The sequence below is a fragment of the Pelophylax lessonae genome (genome assembly GCF_965119305.1).
Source record: "Pelophylax lessonae genome assembly, chromosome: 2".
Classification (NCBI taxonomy): Eukaryota; Metazoa; Chordata; class Amphibia; order Anura; family Ranidae; genus Pelophylax; species Pelophylax lessonae.
This window is the reverse complement of record NC_138769.1, coordinates 488,991,217-489,014,762: the sequence shown is the minus strand read 5'-3', so window position 1 is coordinate 489,014,762 and position 23,546 is coordinate 488,991,217. Positions and strand designations below refer to the sequence as shown.

The 23,546-nt window shown below is 43.5% G+C and overlaps 1 protein-coding gene across 3 annotated transcripts in view; it reads left to right on the top strand.

The window, feature by feature from the left end:
- Positions 1-13,395, top strand: part of FARP1 (FERM, ARH/RhoGEF and pleckstrin domain protein 1) — a 323,137-nt gene extending 309,742 nt beyond the window's left edge. For all 3 annotated transcript variants that reach the window (XM_082246158.1, XM_082246159.1, XM_082246157.1), the window contains exons 25-27: positions 7,784-7,891; positions 11,787-11,938; positions 13,012-13,395. In XM_082246158.1, coding sequence (XP_082102284.1) covers positions 7,784-7,891; positions 11,787-11,938; positions 13,012-13,093 — 342 coding nt within the window. In that variant the 3' untranslated portion in view covers positions 13,094-13,395. The remainder of the gene's footprint in view (positions 1-7,783; positions 7,892-11,786; positions 11,939-13,011) is intronic.
- Positions 13,396-23,546: the final 10,151 nt, after the last annotated feature.

Sequence of the window (23,546 nt, the reverse complement as noted above, 5' to 3'; positions counted from 1 at the left end):
AGTAGCGACACATGGAAGATGGGATGTATCTTGAGGTCTGTTGGTAATGTGAGCTGTACTGCAGCTTTTCCAATAAGTTTCCTGATTGGGAAGGGTCCCAAGAATAGAGGCCCAAGCTTTTTGCTAGGGATCTTTAATCTTAAGTTTTTTGTTGATAGCCAAACAAGGTCCCCAATAGCATACTGAGGAGAAGGTCTTCTACGAAGGTCATAGTACTTTTTCTGTTGACTATGAGCGTGTGAGATGGTAGTATTAAGTAAACCCAGAGAGTCTTTTATTTGGGTAAGATAGTCTGAGGCTACTGGGTTACTTGATGGAAGGATGCGTGGTGGAAGAATAGTGGGATGAAACCCATAGTTCAAGTAGAACGGACTCTGTTTGGTCGTACTGTGGGTTGCGTTGTTGTAGGCAAATTCTGCCAGAGGGAGGAGATCCACCCAATCATCCTGTAGGTATGATGTGTAGCAACGTAAATATTGCTCGATGCACTGGTTGACTCTTTGTCTGTCCGTTGGTCTGAGGATGGTAGGGAGAAGTGAGCTTTCGCTCAATTCGTAGTATGTGACATAGTTCTTGCCAAAACTTGGAGATGAATTGTGATCCACAGTCAGACAAAAGAGTTTTTGGAATTCCATGTAACTTAAAGACATGTTTCATCAGTAGTTCCGCTGTTCGTTTGGACGAAGGTAGTCTGCGAATAGCAACGAAATGTGCCATCTTTGTCAGATGGTCCACTGACACTAAAATGGTATTAAATCCTTTGGAAGGTGGTAGTTCTACTATAAAGTCCAAGGACACAACTTCCCATGGAGTCTGGGGTATTGGTAGACTGCATAGTAGACCGGATGGTTTTGTAGTGTCAATTTTGGACCTGGCACAGACGTTGCATGAAGAGACAAATTTTTGTATAGATGACTTCATATCAGGCCACCAAAACTGCCTGGTAAGCAAATTAAGGGTCTTTGTCATACCCATATGTCCTGCCATAGGCACATCATGTGACAATTCCAAGATCTTGGTGCGCATAGTAGGGGGTATGTAGAGTTTGTCGTTGTAGTAGAGGAAGCCTTCTGCATCAGCACTTAGTTGTGGTGGAGGTGAATCCAAACCTATACTGTGCAGAATCTCTTCCTTCAAGGAACGGACAACCCCAATAATACGCTTGTAGGGTACTATAGGAACGGAAGGGATTTCGGAGCAATTATCTTCAGTTAATCGTGATAGCGCATCCGCTTTTTTATTCTTGTCTGCAGGTGTGTAGGTCACTAGGAAGTTAAATCTTAGGAAGAATAGTGACCATCGTACCTGCCGGTGGGAGAGGGTTTTGTTAGTCTGAAGATATTGAAGATTTTTATGATCTGTATATATGAGTATTGGTAATCGGGTGCCTTCAAGTAGATGTCGCCAATTCTCCAGAGCCAGTTTTATAGCAAGCAGTTCCTTTTCACCCACTGGGTAATTCACCTCTGGGCTGCTTAGAGATTTAGAGAAGAAGGCGACTGGATGGAGTGGTGAAGTATTCGTTGGTCGTTGGGAGAGTACTGCTCCTACTGCCATATTTGACTCATCTACTTCCAGAATGTATTGGAGGGATGGGTCTGGATGGCGTAGTATATGGGAGCAGAGGTAAAGCTTGTTTTTAACAAGCGAAAAGCTTCATTTGCTTCATCTGACCATTTAAATGGTTTCTTAATACTTGTGAGTTGTGTGAGAGGTCTCACAATGGCAGAGAAGTTCTTGATGAACTTCCTATAGAAGTTTGAAAATCCAAGGAATCGCTGTAGTGCTTTGCGGGTGGTTGGTATAGGCCAATCCTGAATACAGGATATCTTACTCATATCATCTTGATTCCTGTTTTGGATATGATGTATCCTAGGAATGATACTTCTTCTTTATGAAATAAGCATTTTTTTAGTTTCACGTATAGATTGTGTGTGAGTAATCTGGATAACACAAGTCTTACATGTTTTATATGTTCAGACAAGGATCGTGAATAAATAAGTATATCGTCCAGATATACCACAACACAGACATCAAGTAAGTCTCTAAAGATATCGTTTATGAATCGTTGGAAGGCTGCGGGAGCGTTACATAGCCCAAATGGCATTACAAGATATTCAAACAATCCGTATCTGGTTCTGAATGCTGTCTTCCACTCATCTCCATCACGGATTCGGATTAGATTGTATGCCCCTTTCAGGTCCAATTTTGAAAAGTAGGTAGCTCCACGCACTTGTTCAATGAGTTCAGGGATAAGCGGCAAAGGATAGCGATCTTTTACTGTAATGGCGTTCAATTGCCTATAGTCGATAATAGGCCTGAGACTTGAGTCTTTATTGCGGACAAAAAAAAGTCCTGCAGCTGTGAAAGAAGTGGAAGGTCTAATAAAACCTTTTGTCAAATTCTCATCCAAGTATTCCTTGAGATGGGAAAGTTCATCCTGCGAAAGAGGATAAACATGACCAAAAGGCAATTTACTATTTGAGAGTAGATCAATAGTGCAATCATAATCCCTATGGGGAGGCAGTACTTGAGCATTTTTCTCAAGAAAAACTTCGGACAGATCCTGATAGCATAGTGGTGCAATCTCATCTGACACCACAGACAGGATCTTTCCATAAGACGGGAGGTTACACGTTCTCTCGCAATAGTAAGAGAGGAAGGTTAGGGTCCGTTTCTTCCAATCTATGGTTGGTTGATGTGTGTGTAACCAGGGAAGTCCCAAAACAATGGGAAAGTGGGGCGAAGATAATAGGTCGAAGGTAGTGGTCTCCGTATGAGACTCGTTAGTGGTGACTAGGAGTGCTTGTGTCTGATTAGTGATTGGGCCAGAAGATAACGGAATACCGTTAATAAGACTCACAGAGACAGGCTTAGGTTTTGAAATAATAGGTACTTTATTTAAAGTAGCAAAATGTATATCGATATAATTTCCGCAAGATCCTGTGTCGATCATGGCCTTAGTGGTAATCCTAGTCTGGTCCCACTGCAATGTCAAACGAACAAAAAGATAAGGGTTAGTAAATGAAGTTGTCAATCCCCCTAGGAGGACATGTGAACACTCACCCTCTTTTTTGCGGACAAGGGGACAGACGCTTATCATGTGATCCGGGGATGCGCAGTACAAGCAAAGATTACTGGATCGTCTCCTGGCTCTTTCAGTAGTTGATAAAGGTGGGCGTATGGTTCCTACCTCCATAGGAGTAGGGTCAACGGCCGAAATCCGAGAAGGACTGAACAATGGCATTCCCATTTTTTCAGCCTTTCTTTCTCGCAGCCTCCTGTCTATGTTGATACTGAGTTGTATCAAAGCATCCAGGGTGTCTGGTAAATGCGCTCGGGCGAGCTCGTCTTTAACCACCTCCCACCCGGGCCATTGTAAATATACGGCCGGGTGGGAGTCTCGTCCTTCTGAATGGACGTTCCGGAACGTCCTTCAGAAGGAGAGAGATCGCGCCGCCGCGGGCACGCGCAGCGACGCGATCTCGATATGCCTGTGTCCCTCGGACACTGAGCAACATCATTCGGCAGGAGGGCCCTGTGATTGGCCCTCCTGATCACATGACGGCTGTGTCCAATCACAGCCGTCATGTAATGTCAATAGAGCCATTGTAACGGCTTCGATCTCTTCTCCTCCTGACAGATCCTGTCAGTGAGGAGAAGAGGAGAGGATCGGTGCTGCTGCTGGGGTGATCAGTGAGTATTTCTAATTACTCACTGATCACAGGGGGGGTGTGTGCTGGTAATCAGATGATTGATTACCAGTACAGCCTTGGGGGGGGAGGGGTGCCACTAAGCCACCAGGGATGACCACCAGGGATGCCCACCATGGCCACCAGGGATGGCAAGCAGGGCTCAGAGAGCCCCCCAGTGCCCTCCCTATCAGTGTTGCCCACCAATGCCATCTATCAGTGCTGCCCACCAGTGCCGTTATTGCCATCTATCAGTGCCGCCCACCAGTGCCCATTACTGCCCACCAGTGCCGCCTATCAGTGCCCCCCATCAGTGCCGATCATTGCCGCCCAACAGTGCCACCTATCAGTGCCGCCAATCAGTGCCCATCAGTGCTGCCTATCAGTGCCCATCAGCGCTGCCTATCAGTGCCCACCAATGCTGCATATCAGTGCCATCTATCAGTGCCACATATCAGTGCCCATCAGTGCTGCATATCAGTGCTACCTATCAGTGCCCATCAGTGCTGCATATCAGTGCCACCCCATCAGTGTCTCCTCATCAGTGCCTGTCAGTGCGGCATCATCAGTGCTCATCAGTGCAGGAAAAAACATATCTATTTACAAAATTTTATAACCTAAACAAAAAAACTTTTTTTTTTTCCAAAACTTTTCAGTCTTTTTTTATTTGTGCACCAAAAAAGAAAAAACCTGACGGTGATCAAATACCACCAAAAGAAAGCTCTATTTGTGGGGAAAAAATGACACAAATTTGGTTTAGGTACAGTGTTGCATGACCGCGCAATTGTCATTCAAATTGCAACAGCGCTAAAAGCTGAAAATTGGTCTGGGAAGGAAGGGGGTTTAAGTGCCCAGTATTGAGGTAGTTAACGGCTTCTGATAGGCCGAGTCTAAATTGAGTTCTCAGAGATGTATCATTCCACCCTGAATCAAGGGTCCATCTTTTGAACTCTGCTACAAAGTCTTCTACAGGTCTCCTACCTTGTTTCAAGGACCTCAATTGAATATCGGCAGTACTCTGCCTATTGGGGTCATCATATAGACTAGCGAGTTCCGCTAGGAATAAAGCATAGGAGTTGAGAAGCTGATCATTTTTCTCAAAGAGAGAGTCTGCCCAGGCCCGTGGATCACCCGTTAGGTATGAAATAATAGTACAGACTTTGATATGATCAGTAAGGTAGGTACGAGGTTTTAGCAAGAAAAGTAACTGACAGGCGTTTTTGAATTCACGAAATTTTTTGCGATCACCTGTAAATACTAGAGGAGGATTTATTTTGGGTTCAGGGGGCTGAGCAGCGGCAAGTTGTGATAGACGGGTTACCTGCTGCTTCAGAGCCTGATTGTCTTCTTTTAATTCAGTAAGAGCGTGTATTAACGCAGTCACTTGTTGTTTTAATTGTGTCACTTGAGTGGGTAAATCTGCTGAATCCATTTTAGGTTCGTTCAATCTGTAACGCTTTTCTGAAACAAGATGGATTTGCAGCTGCAGAAAAACTCCACTCAGCGGTCATGTAGAGATACGTTGAAATACCAATTCCAACTCCCAAGACTCATCACTGTGGTCTGTCTGATTCAGCATACAAATATACACACTCAATAAGATGTTCCTGGAGTGATAGATGTATATAGCAGTATAGTGGTGATGAGCTGAAGAGACAGGTATGAACAGTGACAATAGGTGAACAGCACTTGAGAGAAATGTTCATGAGAGTATAGATGGTAACAGGTAGGATGCAGATAGGTTAGCAATCATGTATGGTAGTAGGTGGTAGGATAGCAGATGACATACAGGAGAGACTAACCCAGTGCAAGGATAGATGTTAGTAGGCTCAAGAGCTAGCAATCTAAATAATAGTGCAGATGATAGTAACAGTCCTTAATATGCAGAGCTAGATAGTGTAAGCTTAGTAGGAAGGTTATGGAGGATTCCCCTGCGGGGTACTTATCACTAATAGCAAGCAGTAGTAGAGAGGTTCGGTATGAGCGAGTGATCCGGTAGCGGGATACAGGGATCAGTCGCGAGGTTCCGACAGCGAGGTACGCTTGTAAGCATGTGAGCTTCAAGGCAGGTTGAACGAACATGTGAGTGAGAACGCCGGCGGTTGAAATAGCCACTCTGCGGCGCTCAGTGATGACAGCATCGGTCTTAAAGGTGTATGCGCACCTACCAGAAGAGAATGGTGGGACGCATACACTGAATTAGAAAGTGGAATAAGGGTACCAGAGGTACCAGAACATTACACCAAGCTGCACATAATCATATTCATCTATTTGTTTTCTTATGATGATTTTAACATATTCTTATTTAAAAAAACATAAATATGTGCGGAAGCAGCTCAGACCCCCCTTTTCCTTGTACCATATTGTGAGTGTGTATGAAATGGAAGCAACACAACACACAATCTGGCCCCCCTCACTCTCCAGTGCTCTGTTGGAGTTTATAAAAAAAAAACAAAAAGAGGATTGAAAATGACTGAATTTCTGTCTGTTCTTCCTCTGTCGCTGGTGCTTTTCAAAGCAAAAAAGGTTGTGCTTTTTAGGGGTTTTCCTTAGTTTACTGCACTATCCATTAAATAGTTTGTAACATTTAAATGGATCTTTTTTTCCCCAAATCACCCCTAACATGTATATGAAAAGCGGCAGGATGTCTAGTCATCTTTTGTGTGTAATTTCGGAAAACAAATGGCAATATCTACGTTTTTTTTCTTCAAATTTGTTTAGGTGATCAGGTATTGGGTTCCAGTAGATGGCAGCAGTGTCCTCTGAAGAAAGGCTGCTCATGTCAAGGAGAATTTTTCAGTTTTGTCTTAGGTCTCCTTCCCACTAGCTTTGCTCTCTGAAGAGTGATCTGTGTTCAGATAATTTTTCATAGAGCAATTTGGCAGGCATTGTAGCACCTCCAGACTGCCTGCTTGTACCCCACACTAGCGCTGCTGTCAGAATATAAAGCATAAAAAAGTTTGAGACAAAACTCCCTTAATTGTTGCTCCACATCCCTGCAACTATTGTGTACCAATGAGAAAAGAAAAGTGGGACTTTGGAGGTAGCCACTAATAAACCCCAGGAGAAATAAACTAAAATGTTTATATAAAAAATACATTTTAGTTGAACATTGTTTAAAGACTATTTAAAATCATGGGGATGCCATGGGAATCCTCTATAGAGAGAGGTGAGCCATACCAGGGACCTGTAACCAACAACAGTGAGCAGTCACTGGATGGATTATTCCGTATATATAGGAGAATCTCTTTGACCCATGGATTTACACCATATTCTCCCTTTACATGTGGTTTTGGTTCCTAGCCGACACCCCAGAACTTGGAGACTCAAGGGTGAGATCTCTGTTGTGTAGATTCCTCGCCCTCCCTGCTGCCGAGACAGGTGTGCCGGGGTATCTTGGTTCCCATCTTTTCTATCTTATGGCCTCAGATGCTTTATCTCTATCATTTTCCGTTTGGAAATTGGTGTTGACAGGATACCCTGAAGAAGCTACAAGCTAAATGCTTAGCAATCCTGCTAATTTTGGAGATACCTGTGGAATTTAGAGAATATACTTAATCTCTTTCCATTATATGATCATTACTTACAGTACGGGTATCCCCATGGGCTGCTTCCTTTTAATATAGGGGAGAGCCTCTTGTTATATGTATCAGTAGGAGTTACTGTATTTATTTTGTATGGATTTTAAATAATCTTTTAACAATGTTCAAATAAAATGTATTTTTTTATATAAAGACTTGAGTTTATTTGTCCTGGGGTTTATGAGTGGCTACCTCCAAAGTCCCACTTTTCTTGTCTTTTTTCATTGGTACACATGTCAGAATACAAAGGCTCAGCCAGGAGGATTCCTCTATCCACCGCAAATGGGGCAATCGGATCATTTTTTTTTTTTCGTTCAACCTGCTGGTTGAAAAAAAATAAAAAAAAGCCTGCTCTATGGGCAACTTAAGATACAATGTGAAATTATGCTTTTGTGCTTATATCGCAACCATATAGGAAATGTTTGTTTCCCCCTGAATGTATTTTCATGTGTTCATGTGTTCCTTTCTTTCAAAGGCATTTTGTTGTAATGCTTTTTTTTTTTTTGTCAGAATCAGCTGTCAGGAAACCTGCTTAGAAAGTTCAAAAACAGCAACGGATGGCAAAAACTCTGGGTGGTATTCACAAATTTCTGCCTGTTTTTCTATAAATCACATCAGGTAAACATAAAGCATATTGGGCTCGAGAAACTAAACAATATTGCATGCAATATTTGGATCATGTGACTCATTTGATCTATATTTTATTGATTTAAAAAGGTAATTCACTATCAGTTTATGCAGTATATACTGCAAAAAAAAAAAAACACACAGTAAATACCGCATTAAGTGATTGTATATGTCAATTCACAGAAAAAAAAATACATTTGTTAAATAAGTCAGGTTGTTTAACAGATATACAGGCATACCCCACTTTTAAGTACACAATGGGACCAGAGCATGTATGTAAAACGAAAATGTATTTAAAGTGAAGCAATACCTTTTTTCACTTCTAAATGCCTGTAAATACATAAGCTCTATGGGAAATCTTGGGCAGCTTGACATGGTACTGCTCCTGGTTTTTAACATTTAACATTGGTGTCTATGGGAAATCTTGGTCAAATTGACATGGCAATGCTCCTGAACCATAAGTGACAGGGACACCAAACTTGGGGAGCACATTAAGGGGCCCAAAACTACGACATGGTAGATTACCTAAGCAAGCTGGCTGACCCCAAACTCTGATTTGTTATAGTCCTGGGTCCCCTCTTGGTGCTCCCCAAGTTTGGTGTCCCTGTCACCTAAGAACTCATTAATCAAAAAAAGTAAAGTTTTCTACAAAGATTGTATGTTATGTGTAATTTATGAGAAAATCAATAATAAAATTGTAATAAACTTGTAATTGGTGTCCAGTTGTGATTGATTGCTCCTATATATATGTGAAATATTTACAAACTTTCTTATGTCCTCTAGGAAAAAAAAAATCATCAATTCATATATACACATACTATTCATTCTATATGTCATCAATTTATATATATATATATATGTATATATATATATATATATACAGTATTTAAGTGCAAACAAAATAGGGTTCTCCCAAATTTTGTTCCATAATATGATTCCATCCCTTCAAACGGAAGTAACATAAATCTACATGATTTTGGAGAACCTACAAGGCAAGACAAATCAAGTGCAACAAAAAAAATTCACACACTGCGACAATTTACCTGAATGCATATAGTCCTATATTTGAATATTCAGTGCAAAAAAAAGTTAAGAAATCACATTTTTTCCATCCACTTCTAAGCCTATGTGAACTATTTTATCCAAGAGTTTTAGACATCCACCGCGTTTTTCACCCTAGTGTACAAGTGGCCGCTCACCTTCAAGTTAGAACTATATTTTCATATAGATCAAACAAGCTTGTTGGCACCGTCCTCCTCAGATTGTGGTTGTCAATGCAGCGAGGGTCTCTCTCCGCTCATAGACCCTTGCTGCACCAACGACCCCAATCTAAGCTAGAATACAATGTCTGGAGTGGATGAATTCTCGAGGTTCCCTTCATTTATGTGATCACGCTTGGGATACATCTGGAGAGGAGAAATAGGAGTGGAGACATACAGTAACTATATGAGAAACCCTAGCACTAAGGGGGAGTGTGCGAACAAGCTTGTTTGATCTATATGAAAATATAGGTCTAACTTGAAGGTGAGCAGCCACTTGTAAACTAGGGTGAAACACGTGGTGGATTTCCAACACTCGTGGATGAAATAGTTCACATATGGGATCACTTTGAATTGGATGGAAAATATGTGATTTATAAACTTTTTTTGCACTGAATATTCAAATATGGGATTATATGCATACATTTAAATTGTCAGTGTGTGAAGGATTTTTGCACTTTATTATTCTTGCCTTGTATGTTCTCCAAAATCATGGAGATTTATTTTACTTTCATTTGAAGGGATGAAATCATATATTATTGCACAAAATTTGGGAGCACCTTATTTTAGGCTTGCACTTAAATAGTGTATATGATGACATTCAGAATGAATAGCATGTGTTAATACAGTATATGAATTTGTTTTTTTTTTTTTTTAGAGGAAATAAGAAAAGTTTGTGTATTATTCACATATATAGGAGCAATCAATTAAAACTGGACACCAACTGCAAGTTTATTATAATTTTATTAAGGATTTATTCACAATTTAGGATTTATTCACAATTTACGCATCACATAAACGAAGCGCTACATTAAAAACACACAATCTTTATCTGCACATGTGGCGACACATTAAAAACACACAATCTTTATCTGCACATGTGGCGACACATTAAAAACACACAATCTTTATCTGCACATGTGGCGAAACATGAAACCAGTGTGAGCAGCTGCTTAAAATAAAACCATCCAGTAACCTAGCTAAAGTGGTAGCACATAGGATTCTTTATATTAAATTGTAAAGTTTTTGACAAGTTCTTTTTTTAAAAAATTTTTAAAAAGGTGTCCCCTGATGTACATCCATCATCAATAACATCGTCCAGCGATGTAGGTCCACATCAATCACAATGAATGACAGCCACCAACCACACAAAAAAAAGCCCACTGACACATGACTGATCCCATTGCTTGTTGTTTTTTTTTTTTTCTTTTTTTTTTTTTGGTGTTTTTATTTTCACTTGTCATTTTTTGGTGAATGAATATCAGTACTATGTACCCCTTACTCATTCACATGGGATGGGGAGCTATGATCTGATGGGGGTCCCCCTTATTGTTAAAGGTGGTTTCCAGATTCTGATAAGCCCCCCACAACCACCAGACCACCAGGTGAAGAGGCTCCTTTTCTCATCAACATGAGGACAAGGTGTTTTGCCGGATGGGTCCCCCCCCCCTCCATGATAAGGGCATGTAGTCTGGTATGGTTCTGGTGGGGGGGGGGCACATGCTCATCTTTCCCCTTTCCTGGATGTTCAAATAAGAGTCTGGTAAGGATTTTAGAGCGGAACTCGCATCACATTTTTGGAAAATACCACATGTGCTATTTTACCACCATTTTTGGTATGGTACTTTAGTTTTTGAGAATTGAGCCCATTGTAAGTAACCCAGGCATGCTGATAAGTAGCAGTGAATGTTAGGCTGTTATTTTAAAGGAGAAGTATAGCCAGAGCTTTTCTGGCTGTACTTCTCCTGTGGATCACAGGAGTGCAGCTAATTTTGCACTTCTGTGACCCATTTTCAGCCGACAGCAGGCTAATGCCCACTGCTGGCTGATGTCACTCTTTACAGTCGCGATCCACCCATGAACCGGCAGTTGGGTCATCCTCTCAGCAAGTTGCTAAGAACTTGAGCCAGCACAGCCCAGCACTCCAATGAGCACTGGAGGAGCAGAGCACGGCAGTGTCACGGCTCTCTAGTAAAAGTGGGGAGAACTGAGTGATCAGCAGTATTTGCTTGTTCAGCTCTCGGGGTAGAGTCAGCAGGGAACAGCTGCAGCTTCCATCTAGGTGAGTATGATTTTTTTTTAATTTTTCTGCATTCCCAAACTTCTCTTTTAAGTAAAGCCAAACTCCAAAATTTATCAATTTTTTTTTAACTTACATTGGGAAAGCTTAGATACATGTAACTTAAAGCATATCTTCATTCCTTCTTTTGGCCAGGCTCCAGCGCCACCATTTTATGTGCATGCCCAGATGCACCCATGAGGCTCTGCTTAATTAATCTTTGAGTCCTTGCAGAGTCATCGATGCATCTGCCGCATGCGTTAAGACACAGAAGGTTTTGACTTCCCTGTGGCCAGCCTTTTCGCATGTGAGGGTAACTGTCTGAAATAAATTCCCGATAGAATTGTTAACCTTTCTCAGCTATATCACCACCAGAAAAAATGCAATAACTAAACATACCTCTATGTATTAATGTAGATAAACTCCCATAGTGTTTATGAGTAAACTTTTTCCAATGTAAAGGTGTGACTGCATGTATTATAATGGTTTCAAAGATAAAAAAAAATGATAGCAGAAAAATATAGGACAATAAATGCCTCTTTTAAGTGTGTCATGTTTCTGTTTTCAGGATAATCATCCATTAGCCAGTCTCCCTTTGCTTGGCTATTCACTCACCATTCCCTCTGAATCAGAGAACATTCATAAGGATTATGTCTTTAAACTGCACTTCAAGTCTCATGTCTACTATTTCAGAGCTGAATATGAGTACACCTTTGAAAGGTAAATAAGTTATTGCATTCATGCTGCAGCTCAGAATCTAAAGAGGGATATCAGCTGCTATGCCATTGCTGTTCACCTGTCATGAGAGCAATTTGGGAGTTGACAGCACCACCACCTACATGACTGAATCACATGCTTATTGATATAATTTAAAAAGCGACGTGCACCAATCCAATACTGCTTAAATATAAATGAAATGCATCAAATCAAACGTGAAAATACAAATATGTCCCATGCGTATAAATGCAAACTATACACATAAAAACATATACAAGAAAAAATACATATATGTCAAGTGTCCAATTATTTAACTCAAAGTCCCAAATCTCTTAGTGAATATCAATTATTCAAATGTTGCCGTCCACCATAAAAGTGCCAAAATATAATTAAATGGTCACCACTAGAAACATGTGCTCCTCCACCTTCGAATTTAACTGCTTACCTGAGGATATTGACCCACTGTAGTGTGAGGCCTAACTGCGCCTTGCCCTTTAAATAGGGCAGTACTTCTGGTCATTCTAATAATATCTTTTGCCGCATGCACCATAAACGTTCCTCCATATTTTATTAATTAGCTCAAAAAACAGCCTTTATGTGCAATATATGATCACATCAATCAAATTTATTAGCAGCAGAGATAAAATGACACTCATAGAATAAGAGCACTTCATCCAGTACACAGAAACGATTGCCTTTTTATTGCATGTGTTGCCCCTTTTAGGATAAGCTTTGGCATCAGATACCATACTAAAATGATCAACTTCCTGTTCTCCCTAAGGTGATGACGTCATCTGGCCATGCTCTGACACGTTTCGTCGTCCAATCAAGACTTTTTCAAAGGCTGTGTCCTGATAACTGTAAACACAGGGCGGGTATAAAGCATTGTGGAATACTTCATGGCCATTTCCCTTTGAAAATGTTGTGATGACAAAACGTGTTGAGATCCTTCATCATGGGATACTGGCTCCATTTGATTATCTCAGAGTCTTTGAGCGTCATTTTTATTATTTTCTTGGAAGGTTATGTTAAGCAATTCCCCTGCAAGCCAACTTTGTGTTTTCTGCATCTCATAGGTGGATGGAAGTGATCCGAAGTGCCACAGACTCCATCAGTCGCTCCCGTCTCTTGAGCCATAAGGAGTCTCATTTGTACTGAAGTGAAGTCATGACTCCTCCAGAATCCCAGCTGCCTTATAGCAGGAATTTGATACCAGCCCTTGGAGTTTTGTAAGGCCAGCTGCTCCACAATGGACAAAAGACTGCCTCTCAGTGACTTTTTCAGCTTTGTCAAGCAGATACCTTTTTAAACTTTTTTTAAGTCCATGAACCTTTTCCTGCTCTGAATTAACCCACTGCTGACCGCAGGTAGTTGGTCTCATCCTGTACAATACATTTTGACAAATTGAATAACGTGTGCCAACATTAAAACCTGTTGTCTCTAGTCTAGTGACAAATAATCTTGTATTCATATTCCTGGTTTTTAAATGTATCTTTGAATTCAAACACGTGTGTGTGTGTACACATGCAAAGAAAGGTCAATGATTTTTCTTTTTTTTTTTTGTTTGTAAGTTATAAAGCTTTCTTCAATGCAATATTCATGCAGTATAGCTGTTGTTTCCATAATGGTTTACATACATTCAAAGCACTTTAATCACCTCAGTTGTGAAAGCCAAGCAGCAGAAACAATAGTAGAGAGTTCTAGAGAGTAGAAATAGACGACTTTGCATTAGACTGTGTTTCTTGTGCTCTGTCTATAATATTTTTTACACATTTTATTTTCATTTTTGCATCACAACCATTGCTGTATAATGATTGTATAATGAGTAGACTATTTTCTGTCATGGAGAAGCATTGCAGTAAACTTTTTATCCAAAAAAACACCATTGTGCTTGCTCACTGCTGTTTATTTACAAGGATCATGTCAGATTTTACACTGACCCAAGTACACTGTATTTTTCATTATTTACAGGAAAACATTACTGGTCAGTCAGTCAGCTTTGTTTTACTTTCTTTTTTCATTGACAAGTTTTAGGGGCGATTCACATACAGTTCTGTGCAGTGCGTTTTCAGGCAAATAATTTTAATTGGGCTGAAATCACATTGCACTGTATTAAAAGTAGTGCATGCACCACTATTGGAAACGCACTGCACTTTTGTACCATGCGATCCAGTGAGGCTGACACACTGCATTTGCACCCTGCGTTTGGTGTGTCATCAATTTTACACTGACAGGCATGGACACCACTAGACCTCTACAGGTATGCTGTGGTGTCTGGCACCAAGCAGTCCACAGCAGATCTCTTAAGCCCTGTAAGTTGCGAGGTGGGGATGAATGGATTGGACTTGTCAACACCTCAAACCATTCTTGAATTATTTTTGCAGTGTGGCAGGGCACATTATCCTACTGAAAGCCACTGCCATCAGAGAATACTGTTTCCATGAAACATGGTCAGGAACAATGTTTAAAGTGTTACTAAACCCACAACAGTAAAATCAGTCTGTATATGCAGTAAAGCATGCTTGTTATACTCACTGTGGAACCTAAGGGGATAATCATCTGCATTGTGTGCTGCTTGATCCTGTCATCTATGATCTTCCCCTTCTTCCACAGTCCCCAATCCATCTCCTGATAAGACAGAGCCTTTGAAATCACTCTACATATGCTCAGTTTGGTGTGTATTGCTAGAGAGCTTTTTATTCTTGGGAGGATGCATGTGATCAGCACAGTGTCAATCAGCACTGTCCATACAGAGGGTCAGGGGTCATGCAGCCTCATAGGACAGTCAGAGAAGAATGAAAACTCCTTCTACAAGCTTTATCCAGACAATGATAGACGTCACAAGACTGCTCTAACTACCGGTGAGAAAATGTATTTAGCAGTTTATATTTACTAGAATAATTGCATTTCCATGTTTGGTGTAGTGTAGGAGACCAGATATAGTGAGGTTTTAAGTAGGTGGCACGTGTCAGGTAACTCCATATGAACGGGCAGGACCAAGGTTTCCCAGCAGAACATTGCCCAAAGAATCCTACTGCCTCCGTTGGCTTGCCTTCTTCTCAAACTGCATCCTGGTGCCATCTCTTCCCCAGGTAAGTGACGCACACACCCAGCCATTCATATGATGTAAAAGAAAATGTGAATACTCAGGCCAGGCCGCCTTCTTCCATTGCTCCATAGTCCATTTCTGATACGTGCCCATTGTAGGTGCTTTTGGCTGTAGACATGGGTTAGTATGGGCACCCTGACCGGTCTGCGGCTACACATACACAACAAACTGCGTGCCCATTTTTTCTGCTTTCAATATGCAAACTTCAGGGACAGCATGTTTGCTGCCTAACAAGATATTCATGGTTATTTACTTAACCTGTCGGTAGTTATAAAGTTATGGCTGATTGGTGTAGAGTCTTTCCAGAACTCTATGGGTTAGCTAATGCAACAACACATAGCAGCTTGCTTTGCAGCTGCATCTGTCTGATAGAAACCTTCATCCTAGCCCTCTGACAAGGGATAAGTTACTGCTCTAAAGAATTCTTCCGGAAACAAGGGGCTTCTTTACCCATAGGTGAAAAGCTATCATACTACTGATGTGAAATGGAGATCAGCGTTTCACCTGCTGGCTGTATAAAACATTACTAGAACTTACAAAAAAGGAAAATAAGTGCAGCGCTAAAAAATTGGAGGAAGGCATTAACATGACAATACCAACTTGTGATAACATGGTGGAAAAAAAAAAACAAATAATGATTTAAATAAGTCCCATGTCAAAAAAATTCCCATACAGAAAGAAGAATAGTCCCATGAGTGTGATGAACCTTGACGGTGAACACAATATATCTTTAAAATGAAGGAAGATATCCCATCACCAGATAAAACCAAATGAATTGGGTGCTCACCAGATCAAATGGGTCTACATTACCATATAGCAAGCAGACCAAATGGGTTTTTAAAGATGATCCAGATTCCTCCTAAGATACGACCATGGATGTAATTTCAGGCTCATGAAGTGGTTTGTAGAGGGATGTAGATCTCTCATAGCCAGGTTACATAAAAGCCAGAAAGAAGAGTGCACATAGTGTGATATTGCTAAAAAACCTTTTCTCTAGCGCTCATCGACAGACGTAGTCCTCGGTGATACACCACCTTCGGGTTATGTTACCTCCGCAGGAGCAGGACTAGACAGGAAATTAAAAAGCTCTGGCCACACCCTAGGGGCAGTCCCAGAGGGTATATCCTCTCTCTCTCTGCCTCAGCAAATCAGTTATTTTCTGTCTAGTTAGGAGTAAGGACCTAGACACCTTGCTGGGATCTTAGGTCCTGGCAAGAATTTTTTCTTAAAGGATTTTTTTTTAGACAGCTTTTTTCTCCAGTGTTCCTGTGAGATCTTCAAGCAAGAAAGCTGAACTGGGCGACGGGCTGGATGTTGAGATCCGGTGGTCACCCCAGTTCAGCCTACGAGCGCGTGCAGGCCATAGCTCCGCGCTGGGTCGGCCGCGACAAAGTCCCATTAAAGGACTGTCCACGCGAGTTAAACGTCTCGCCGAAACGCCAAAGACCATGAGTCACGGCGTCCGTATCGGTCGACAGCCCTCCCGCCCCGGTGGAGAGGGGTACTGTCAGGAGTTGGTGCCCGCCTGGTTCCGGTATGGTGAGTAGTATGTTCCCCCTTTTTCCCTGACGGGTTTTGTGGTGAACGCGGGCCCCTCTCTGTATGGTAAGAAAGAGTCCTTTCTATCCTATAACATGTCACAAATCCTCCTACTTTGAGTGTGATTTATGTGTGCAAAAGCCAGGAGGCTTGGCTTGGGAGCTAACAATCTATGGTATACATGTTTTAAAGATGTAATCTGTGGCATTCTGGGAATCTTATGGGTTAAGTATAAGCTACCTACCAGTCAGAAGCCACGGACATGTAGACTGCCTTCCAAATCAGATCTCCAGCTATTAGCAGGCCTCCCGAACGGCCACGCGGTCCGCCAGGGCCGGTACCGCCAACCACGCCATATCCCCATGCAGAGAGAGTGTTGTGTGCCCTGCAGCACACCGCTATTCAGTTTAGGCCGCCGCCATTTTTTTTGCTGGATCGCACGAGCCGCCATTTTGGCGTAGCCTCGTGTCTCCAGCATGGGGGCGGCCATGTTTGAGGTGATCCTACACCTCGTGGAGCTTGGGGGAGGCGCCGGAAGGCGTACAGAGGGGCGGAGCCGCCTCCTTTCTTCCTGGGCAGCCAGCCAAAAGACTTCCTGTTTGTCAAGACAGCGCTGTAAGCTGTTGCAGTTTAACTCTGAGCATCAAGTGGTGAGCCTGGGGGTCTATCTCTCTCTCTCTCGATAGGGATCCCTAAGCAGGTAACACTAAGGGGCTTTTTTGTGGCGCTGGGGTCAGAAAAAAAAAAAAAAAAAAAAGTTTTTTTTTCTTTACTTTTGAATTATATTATCCAGGAAGTAACTGGAGTTATTATGGACCCTGCCACACATATTCCCCCACCTGTTTCCCTCGAGGGGGCCTCGGGACCCGCCGGTGCACAGAGTATAGAGTCATTTACAGCAATTTTGGAGTCTATGGTGGCTCGGGTGGAGGCGGCCTGTCAGGGACGGGGGTCAAGGAAGCGACCCCCGCCTACCCCTATACCATCTGACACCTCTGACTCAGATTCAGAGATGGTCACTGCAGTTGTAGGTTCCTCTGCAAGGGCTGTTATCCCAGGTAAGCCCCCTCAGACAGTGAGGAGGACGCTTCTTCTCTTGCTATAATTCAGGAAGAAGCATTGGTGGACGCACTAGTTGTGGCAGTGCAAGAAACCTTAAAACTTGAGGCTTTACCGGCAGAGGCAACTGAAACAGAGAGGCCTTTTGGGACTAATAAGCCCATCAAGACGGCAAAGGCTTTTCCTGTACCTAAATGTTTTGGTAATCAGATTAAAGGAGAATGGGAGCATTCTAAACGTACCTTTACTATTTCCAAGCGTATTGCTAGACGCTATCCGTTTGAGGAATCCATCATTAAGAAATGGACGGTACCACCAGTCGTGGATCCGCCTATTTCCAGGCTGAATAAAGCCACGGTTATTCCAGTGGAGGACACTTCGTCCTTTAAGGATCCGGTGGATCGAAAGATAGAAGCAGAGTCCCGCACTATCTTTTCTCTGATAGGGTCAGCATTTAGACCAGTAATCGTTATTGGTCTAGTTTCCCAGACACTTACGGAATGGGCGAAAATGGTACGCCAAGATCTTAGGGGAAAAGATATTCCCCAGGAGACATCTGATTTGATGGAACAGATCATACAAGGGCTACGGTTTATCTGTGACGCAGCCTTGGACACTACTCCCCTATTAGGGCATGCATCTAAGTTAGCAGTGATCCTCAGACGTGTGCTGTGGTTAAAATGCTGGTCAGCTGACCTAGGTTCCAAAAAGACCTTGACCAATCTCCCCTTTCAGGGGAATCGTCTATTTGGAGCCAACCTAGATGAAATCATTAAGGATGCCACTGGGGGCAAGAGCACTTTTTTGCCACAGGCTGCAAAAGCTAAGGGACCTCGCAACAAGCGAGGACCTTTCTTTACCGCCCATAAAGGGCGCCCGGCTGGTACTAGCGGGAAAGGCAAGACTCCTCCAGGAGGGTTCAAGAAGGGGACCAACCCAGCCAAACCCGAAGCAAAGGAGTACACAGCCTGAAGGTGCGCCCCCACCCGGTTTCAGGGTGGGGGGACGTTTTCACCGGTATTCAGGACATTAGATCGAGCATCAACCACTACTACCGGTGCGATTCTTCCCTTCCAACATTTAAGTACCACAGGAAGCGGTAGTTACCGTTCCCTGAAAAGATCTTTTCCTTTACCTTTTCCTAAGATTAGTCCCGATACCTCACAGGAATCGGATCTGGTTGACCAGATAGGCCAAGTAGCCTCTAGTCGGGTGACTTCGGTCCCTGAGGTTCAACCAGAAAAGATCACCTTTCCTGATAACTATCAGGTATCTGATAAATGTGTGGGAACAGAAAACGACCAGACTTTCTCGGATGGTCGGGGCCAGATAGCTCTAGGGACGCCTGGTTCAGATCCAATCAGCGCCAGTGGTCCTAGAAATTCTAGGCTGGCCTCCTCAAGCCGGCCTGGCCGACTTGGACATGTTAGTCGCAGACGTTCCGTGGGAACTTCGTCTCAGGGAGTGTCTGTGGTCTCAAGGACCAATTTACCTTCGTGCTTTACAGTCGCTGGTTTTAATGGCCTGGCCATTGAGACCCAAGTACTGAAGGACAGAGGTTTGTCTACTTCAGTCATTCCTACCCTTATTAAAGCAAGGAAAGCGACTTCCAGCAAAGTCTATTATCACACATGGAAGACTTATATTGCGTGGTGCGAATCTTTAGGATTTCCTCCACGTACCTATTCGGTGACTCGAATATTGGCCTTTTTGCAACAAGGGGTTGAGCAGAAGCTAGCCTTGAGCACCATCAAGGGTCAAGTTTCAGCATTAGCAATCTTCTTTCAGAAGCCTTTAGCTACCAAATCCTTGGTGCGGAATTTCATCCAGGGGGTGCGGCACCTGGCTCCTCCAGTCCGCGCGCCCTTACCGCCCTGGGATCTTAATTTGGTTTTGTCGGTTCTACAGAAACCTCCCTTTGAAAACATCAGGGAGATTCCCTTGCTTACTCTATCCCAGAAGGTGGCCTTCTTGGTGGCTATTACTTCTGCTCGCAGGGTGTCAGAACTGGCTGCATTATCATGCCAGTCCCCATACCTAGTGATTCATAGGGATAAGGTAGTACTTCATCCTAAGCCATCTTTTCTTCCTAAGGTGGTTTCAGATTTTCATCTGAATGAAGATATTGTACTACCTTCCTTGTGTCCTCAGCCCAAGCATCATCGGGAACATGCGTTGCATTCCTTAGATGTGGTTCGGGCAATCAGGGTATACCTGAAAGCTACGGAATCATTCCGTAAGACGGATTCACTTTTTGTGATCACGGATGGCCCCAGAAAGGGTTTGCCTGCATCTGCCGCGACCATTGCCAAATGGATTAGACAAACGGTGGTACAGGCTTATTCTATTAAGGGTCAGAGTCCTCCGTTCCCTGTTAGGGCGCACTCCACTCGAGCGCTCAGTACTTCCTGGGCCTTTCGCCATCAGGCGTCAGTGGTCCAGGTATGTAAGGCGGCCACCTGGTCGTCGGTACATACCTTTACAAAATTCTATAAAATTGATGTGACGGCATCGGCGGATGCCTCATTTGGCCGCAAGGTTTTGCAGGCCGCAATTTGAGGAGACCGGTGGTCTACCTCGAGGGTTTTTTTCTGTTTGAAAAAAAAAAAAAATTGTTTTCTCTTTTTTTGGTTGAGTCTCATCATTAAGGATGAGCATTGTAAACTTCTAGTTGGCACCGGTTGGGCCTTCTAGATTGGGATTTGATTTCCATTTTCCCACCCCTCAGTTGTGATACTGCTCTGGGACGTCCCGAAGGTGGTGTATCACCGAGGACTACGTCTGTCGATGAGCGCTAGAGAAAAATGGATTTTTGTAAAATCTTACCGTAAAATCCTTTTCTCTTAGCTCATCGACAGACGTAGTCCCCGCCCCTCTGTTTTGGAGTTGGGTTGGGTTAAATTCTCTAAGCACTGCTTTTTCACATAACTGATTTGCTGAGGCAGAGAGAGAGAGGATATACCCTCTGGGACTGCCCCTAGGGTGTGGCCAGAGCTTTTTAATTTCCTGTCTAGTCCTGCTCCTGCGGAGGTAACATAACCCGAAGGTGGTGTATCACCGAGGACTACGTCTGTCGATGAGCTAAGAGAAAAGGATTTTACGGTAAGATTTTACAAAAATCCATTTTTAATAAAAAAAGACTTGCACTTACAATGTTCGCATGGTAACAGGCAATAAAACACGTAGATAGAAGTTCTTATGGTGAGCTCCTGACGCGTATCGTCCGCATAGACATCATCAGAGGATATTGCTCACGAGGTTTTATCTGGTGATGGGATATCTTCCTTCATTTTAAAGATATATTGTGTTCACCGTCAAGATTCATCACACTCATGGGACTATTCTTCTTTCTGTATGGGAATTTTTTTGACATGGGACTTATTTAAATCATTATTTGTTTTTTTTTCCCCACCATGTTATCACAAGTTGGTATTGTCATGTTAATGCCTTCCACCAATTTTTTAGCGCTGCACTTATTTTCCTTTTTTGTATTTCTATAACTTGTATATCAGTTATTTTGTGCTGGCTGCTTACACTGTGGTATTAGCGCTTATTAGAATTATATTTCTTTTTTATTACTAGAACTTAGAGAGGAGCTCCTGGCTGTCTATGAATCCAGCGGTATTTTCGCCTGAGCTGATATTTCAATCGGCTATCAAGCTCCCTACTGTGCATGTGTGAAGCTCCCTGTGAATGGGCAAGTTGCGGGGGGGGGGGGGGAGAGCCGCACTTCCGTTGGAGTTTGCAGTGGCAAATTCAAATGAAAGTGTGAGCAGGTACCCGCTCCCAACCCCCCCCCCCCCCCCCCCCCCGCTGCTACATTAGGCACCTTTTGTGGGGGGGAGGCGAAGATTCCCCTTTTGGTTGGAGCTCTGCTTTAAGGTGGAACTAAACCTATCACTCCTTTACAGCTGGAGGTGGCGCCATCTTAGCATCTATTTAGGTCATGCCATGATGTCATGTAAAAATCATGTAAAAATGTCATCAGCTATTTAAAGGGGCTTGGAAGATGGGTTCAGAGCAATCATAAACACACTAGCACCTGAGTCAGATAGCACCAGAGGCATGTATTGGTTATAGCTGTTTAGAGAAATTGTTAAAGCTGTAATAAACCCAAATCCAAAAATATATTCATTAGATGTTGTGGCTGCATTAGTTTATTTTTTTTTTTTAGGCTTTTTTACTTCTGAAGTTAGAAGCTGAATGGTTTCTCTGCAAAGCTGCACTACTAGATTTTGCACTCGAATCAACCCTATTCTGTAATAATCACTGCATTTTACAGTAGATATTTATCAACTGTCCCCCTTGCATTTATTACAATTGTGTGCATATATGTTAAATATTTCAACTTAGGCTGGGTTTATGTGGGTGGTCTGGCCACCTCCTGGGGTAAGGGCAGGATGCTATGCTGGTGCGGGGGGGGGGGGGAGTTTACCTAGTGGGGACTTCTACCAGGGCCCCCTGTCCTGTCTGGGCCTGTCCTTGAGGCCTAGGGATCGCTCCTGGGAGCTGCCATTTTCTTGTAGCCTGTGTGCTTCAATGCACGGCGACCATGTTTCTGTAGTCTGGTTGCCATTTTGTGGTGGTTCGCCATCGAAAATAGCGGCTGCCATGACAGTGGAGCCCTCTGGGCGGCGCTTTTGGTGGTGGGAACCCCTCCTCATCCCCTGGTGCGGACTCCTGGATCCTTTCATTTCCTGCTCATTATACGTGCAGTGCCGATTCTCCTGGTGGCCGCGGTGCCTGGTTTCTGCGTGGTGTTGTGTCTGGTGGGGGTCCTCTCCCACTCTGCTGAGGATCGATTGGTGCTCTGTGACTGGCCAACTGGGTGGTGCTGCAAGAGTGGTGGGGGTTGTCCTTTAGCAGGGTTTTACACTTTTTTGTGGGGTCCTCCTGGTGACTCATGGAGTCTTTGGAGCACATCTCCCCACCCGATCCCCTCTCTGGGGCTGCGGGGCCCTCGGGGTCCCATACATCCATTGATGCACTGACGGCGGTCCTGGAGTCCCTTGTGTCTCGGGGGGGAGGTAGTTTTTGGGCGACTGGCTGGCATAAAAGCGCCCCCTGCCTCACCTGTCTCCTAAGATCCTGAGTCGGCCGGCACGGATGTGGGTCACCCTGCTGGGTATGCAACCATGTGCCCTAAATCCTCAGATAGTGAGGATGATTCCCCTGCTTCTGCAACCATGCACGAAAAGGCACTGGTTCCCTTTGGCACTCGCAAGCCATCCAGAGCGGCAAAGGAGTTCCTTTTCCCCTCCTATTTTGACAGAATTGAGTGGGGACAACCAAAGCGAGTTGCTAGGCGATACCCATATGAGGAGTCCCTTCTTAAGAAGTGGACTGTTCCAACTGTGGTGGACCCTCTGGTTTCCAGATTAAACAAGGTAACCATGATTTTGGTTGAAGAGCTCCAGGCCTTTAGGGACCCGACTGACAGGAACGCGGAGGCTGTTGCCTGCAATTTGTACACCCTGGCTGGTTCGGCACTGAGGCCGATATTCACCATTGCCCTGGTGTCACAGACTCTGACCGATTGGGCTAAGCTTTTACGCCGTGACCTGGAGGGGGAGTATCTCCCCCCTGCCTTTGCTGAGCTGGCGGATCAGCTGGTCCAGAGGCTTCAGTTTATCTGTGATGCCTCTTTGGATGCAGCTACCCTAGTTTTTCGGCTCTCTGTTTTGGCAGTGGTCCTTCAGAGTGTCTTTTGGCTCAAATGCTGGTCTGCGGACCAGACTTCTAAGAAGGTCTTGACTGATCTTTCCCTTTGAAGAGATCCCTGTTTAGGGCTACCCTGGATGACATCATTAAAAGGTCTCACAGGGGGGAAGAGTACCTTTCTTTCGCAGGCTACTGAGGACAGGGCCCCTTGTTGTAGATATGGGCCCTCCTTCTCCGCTCATA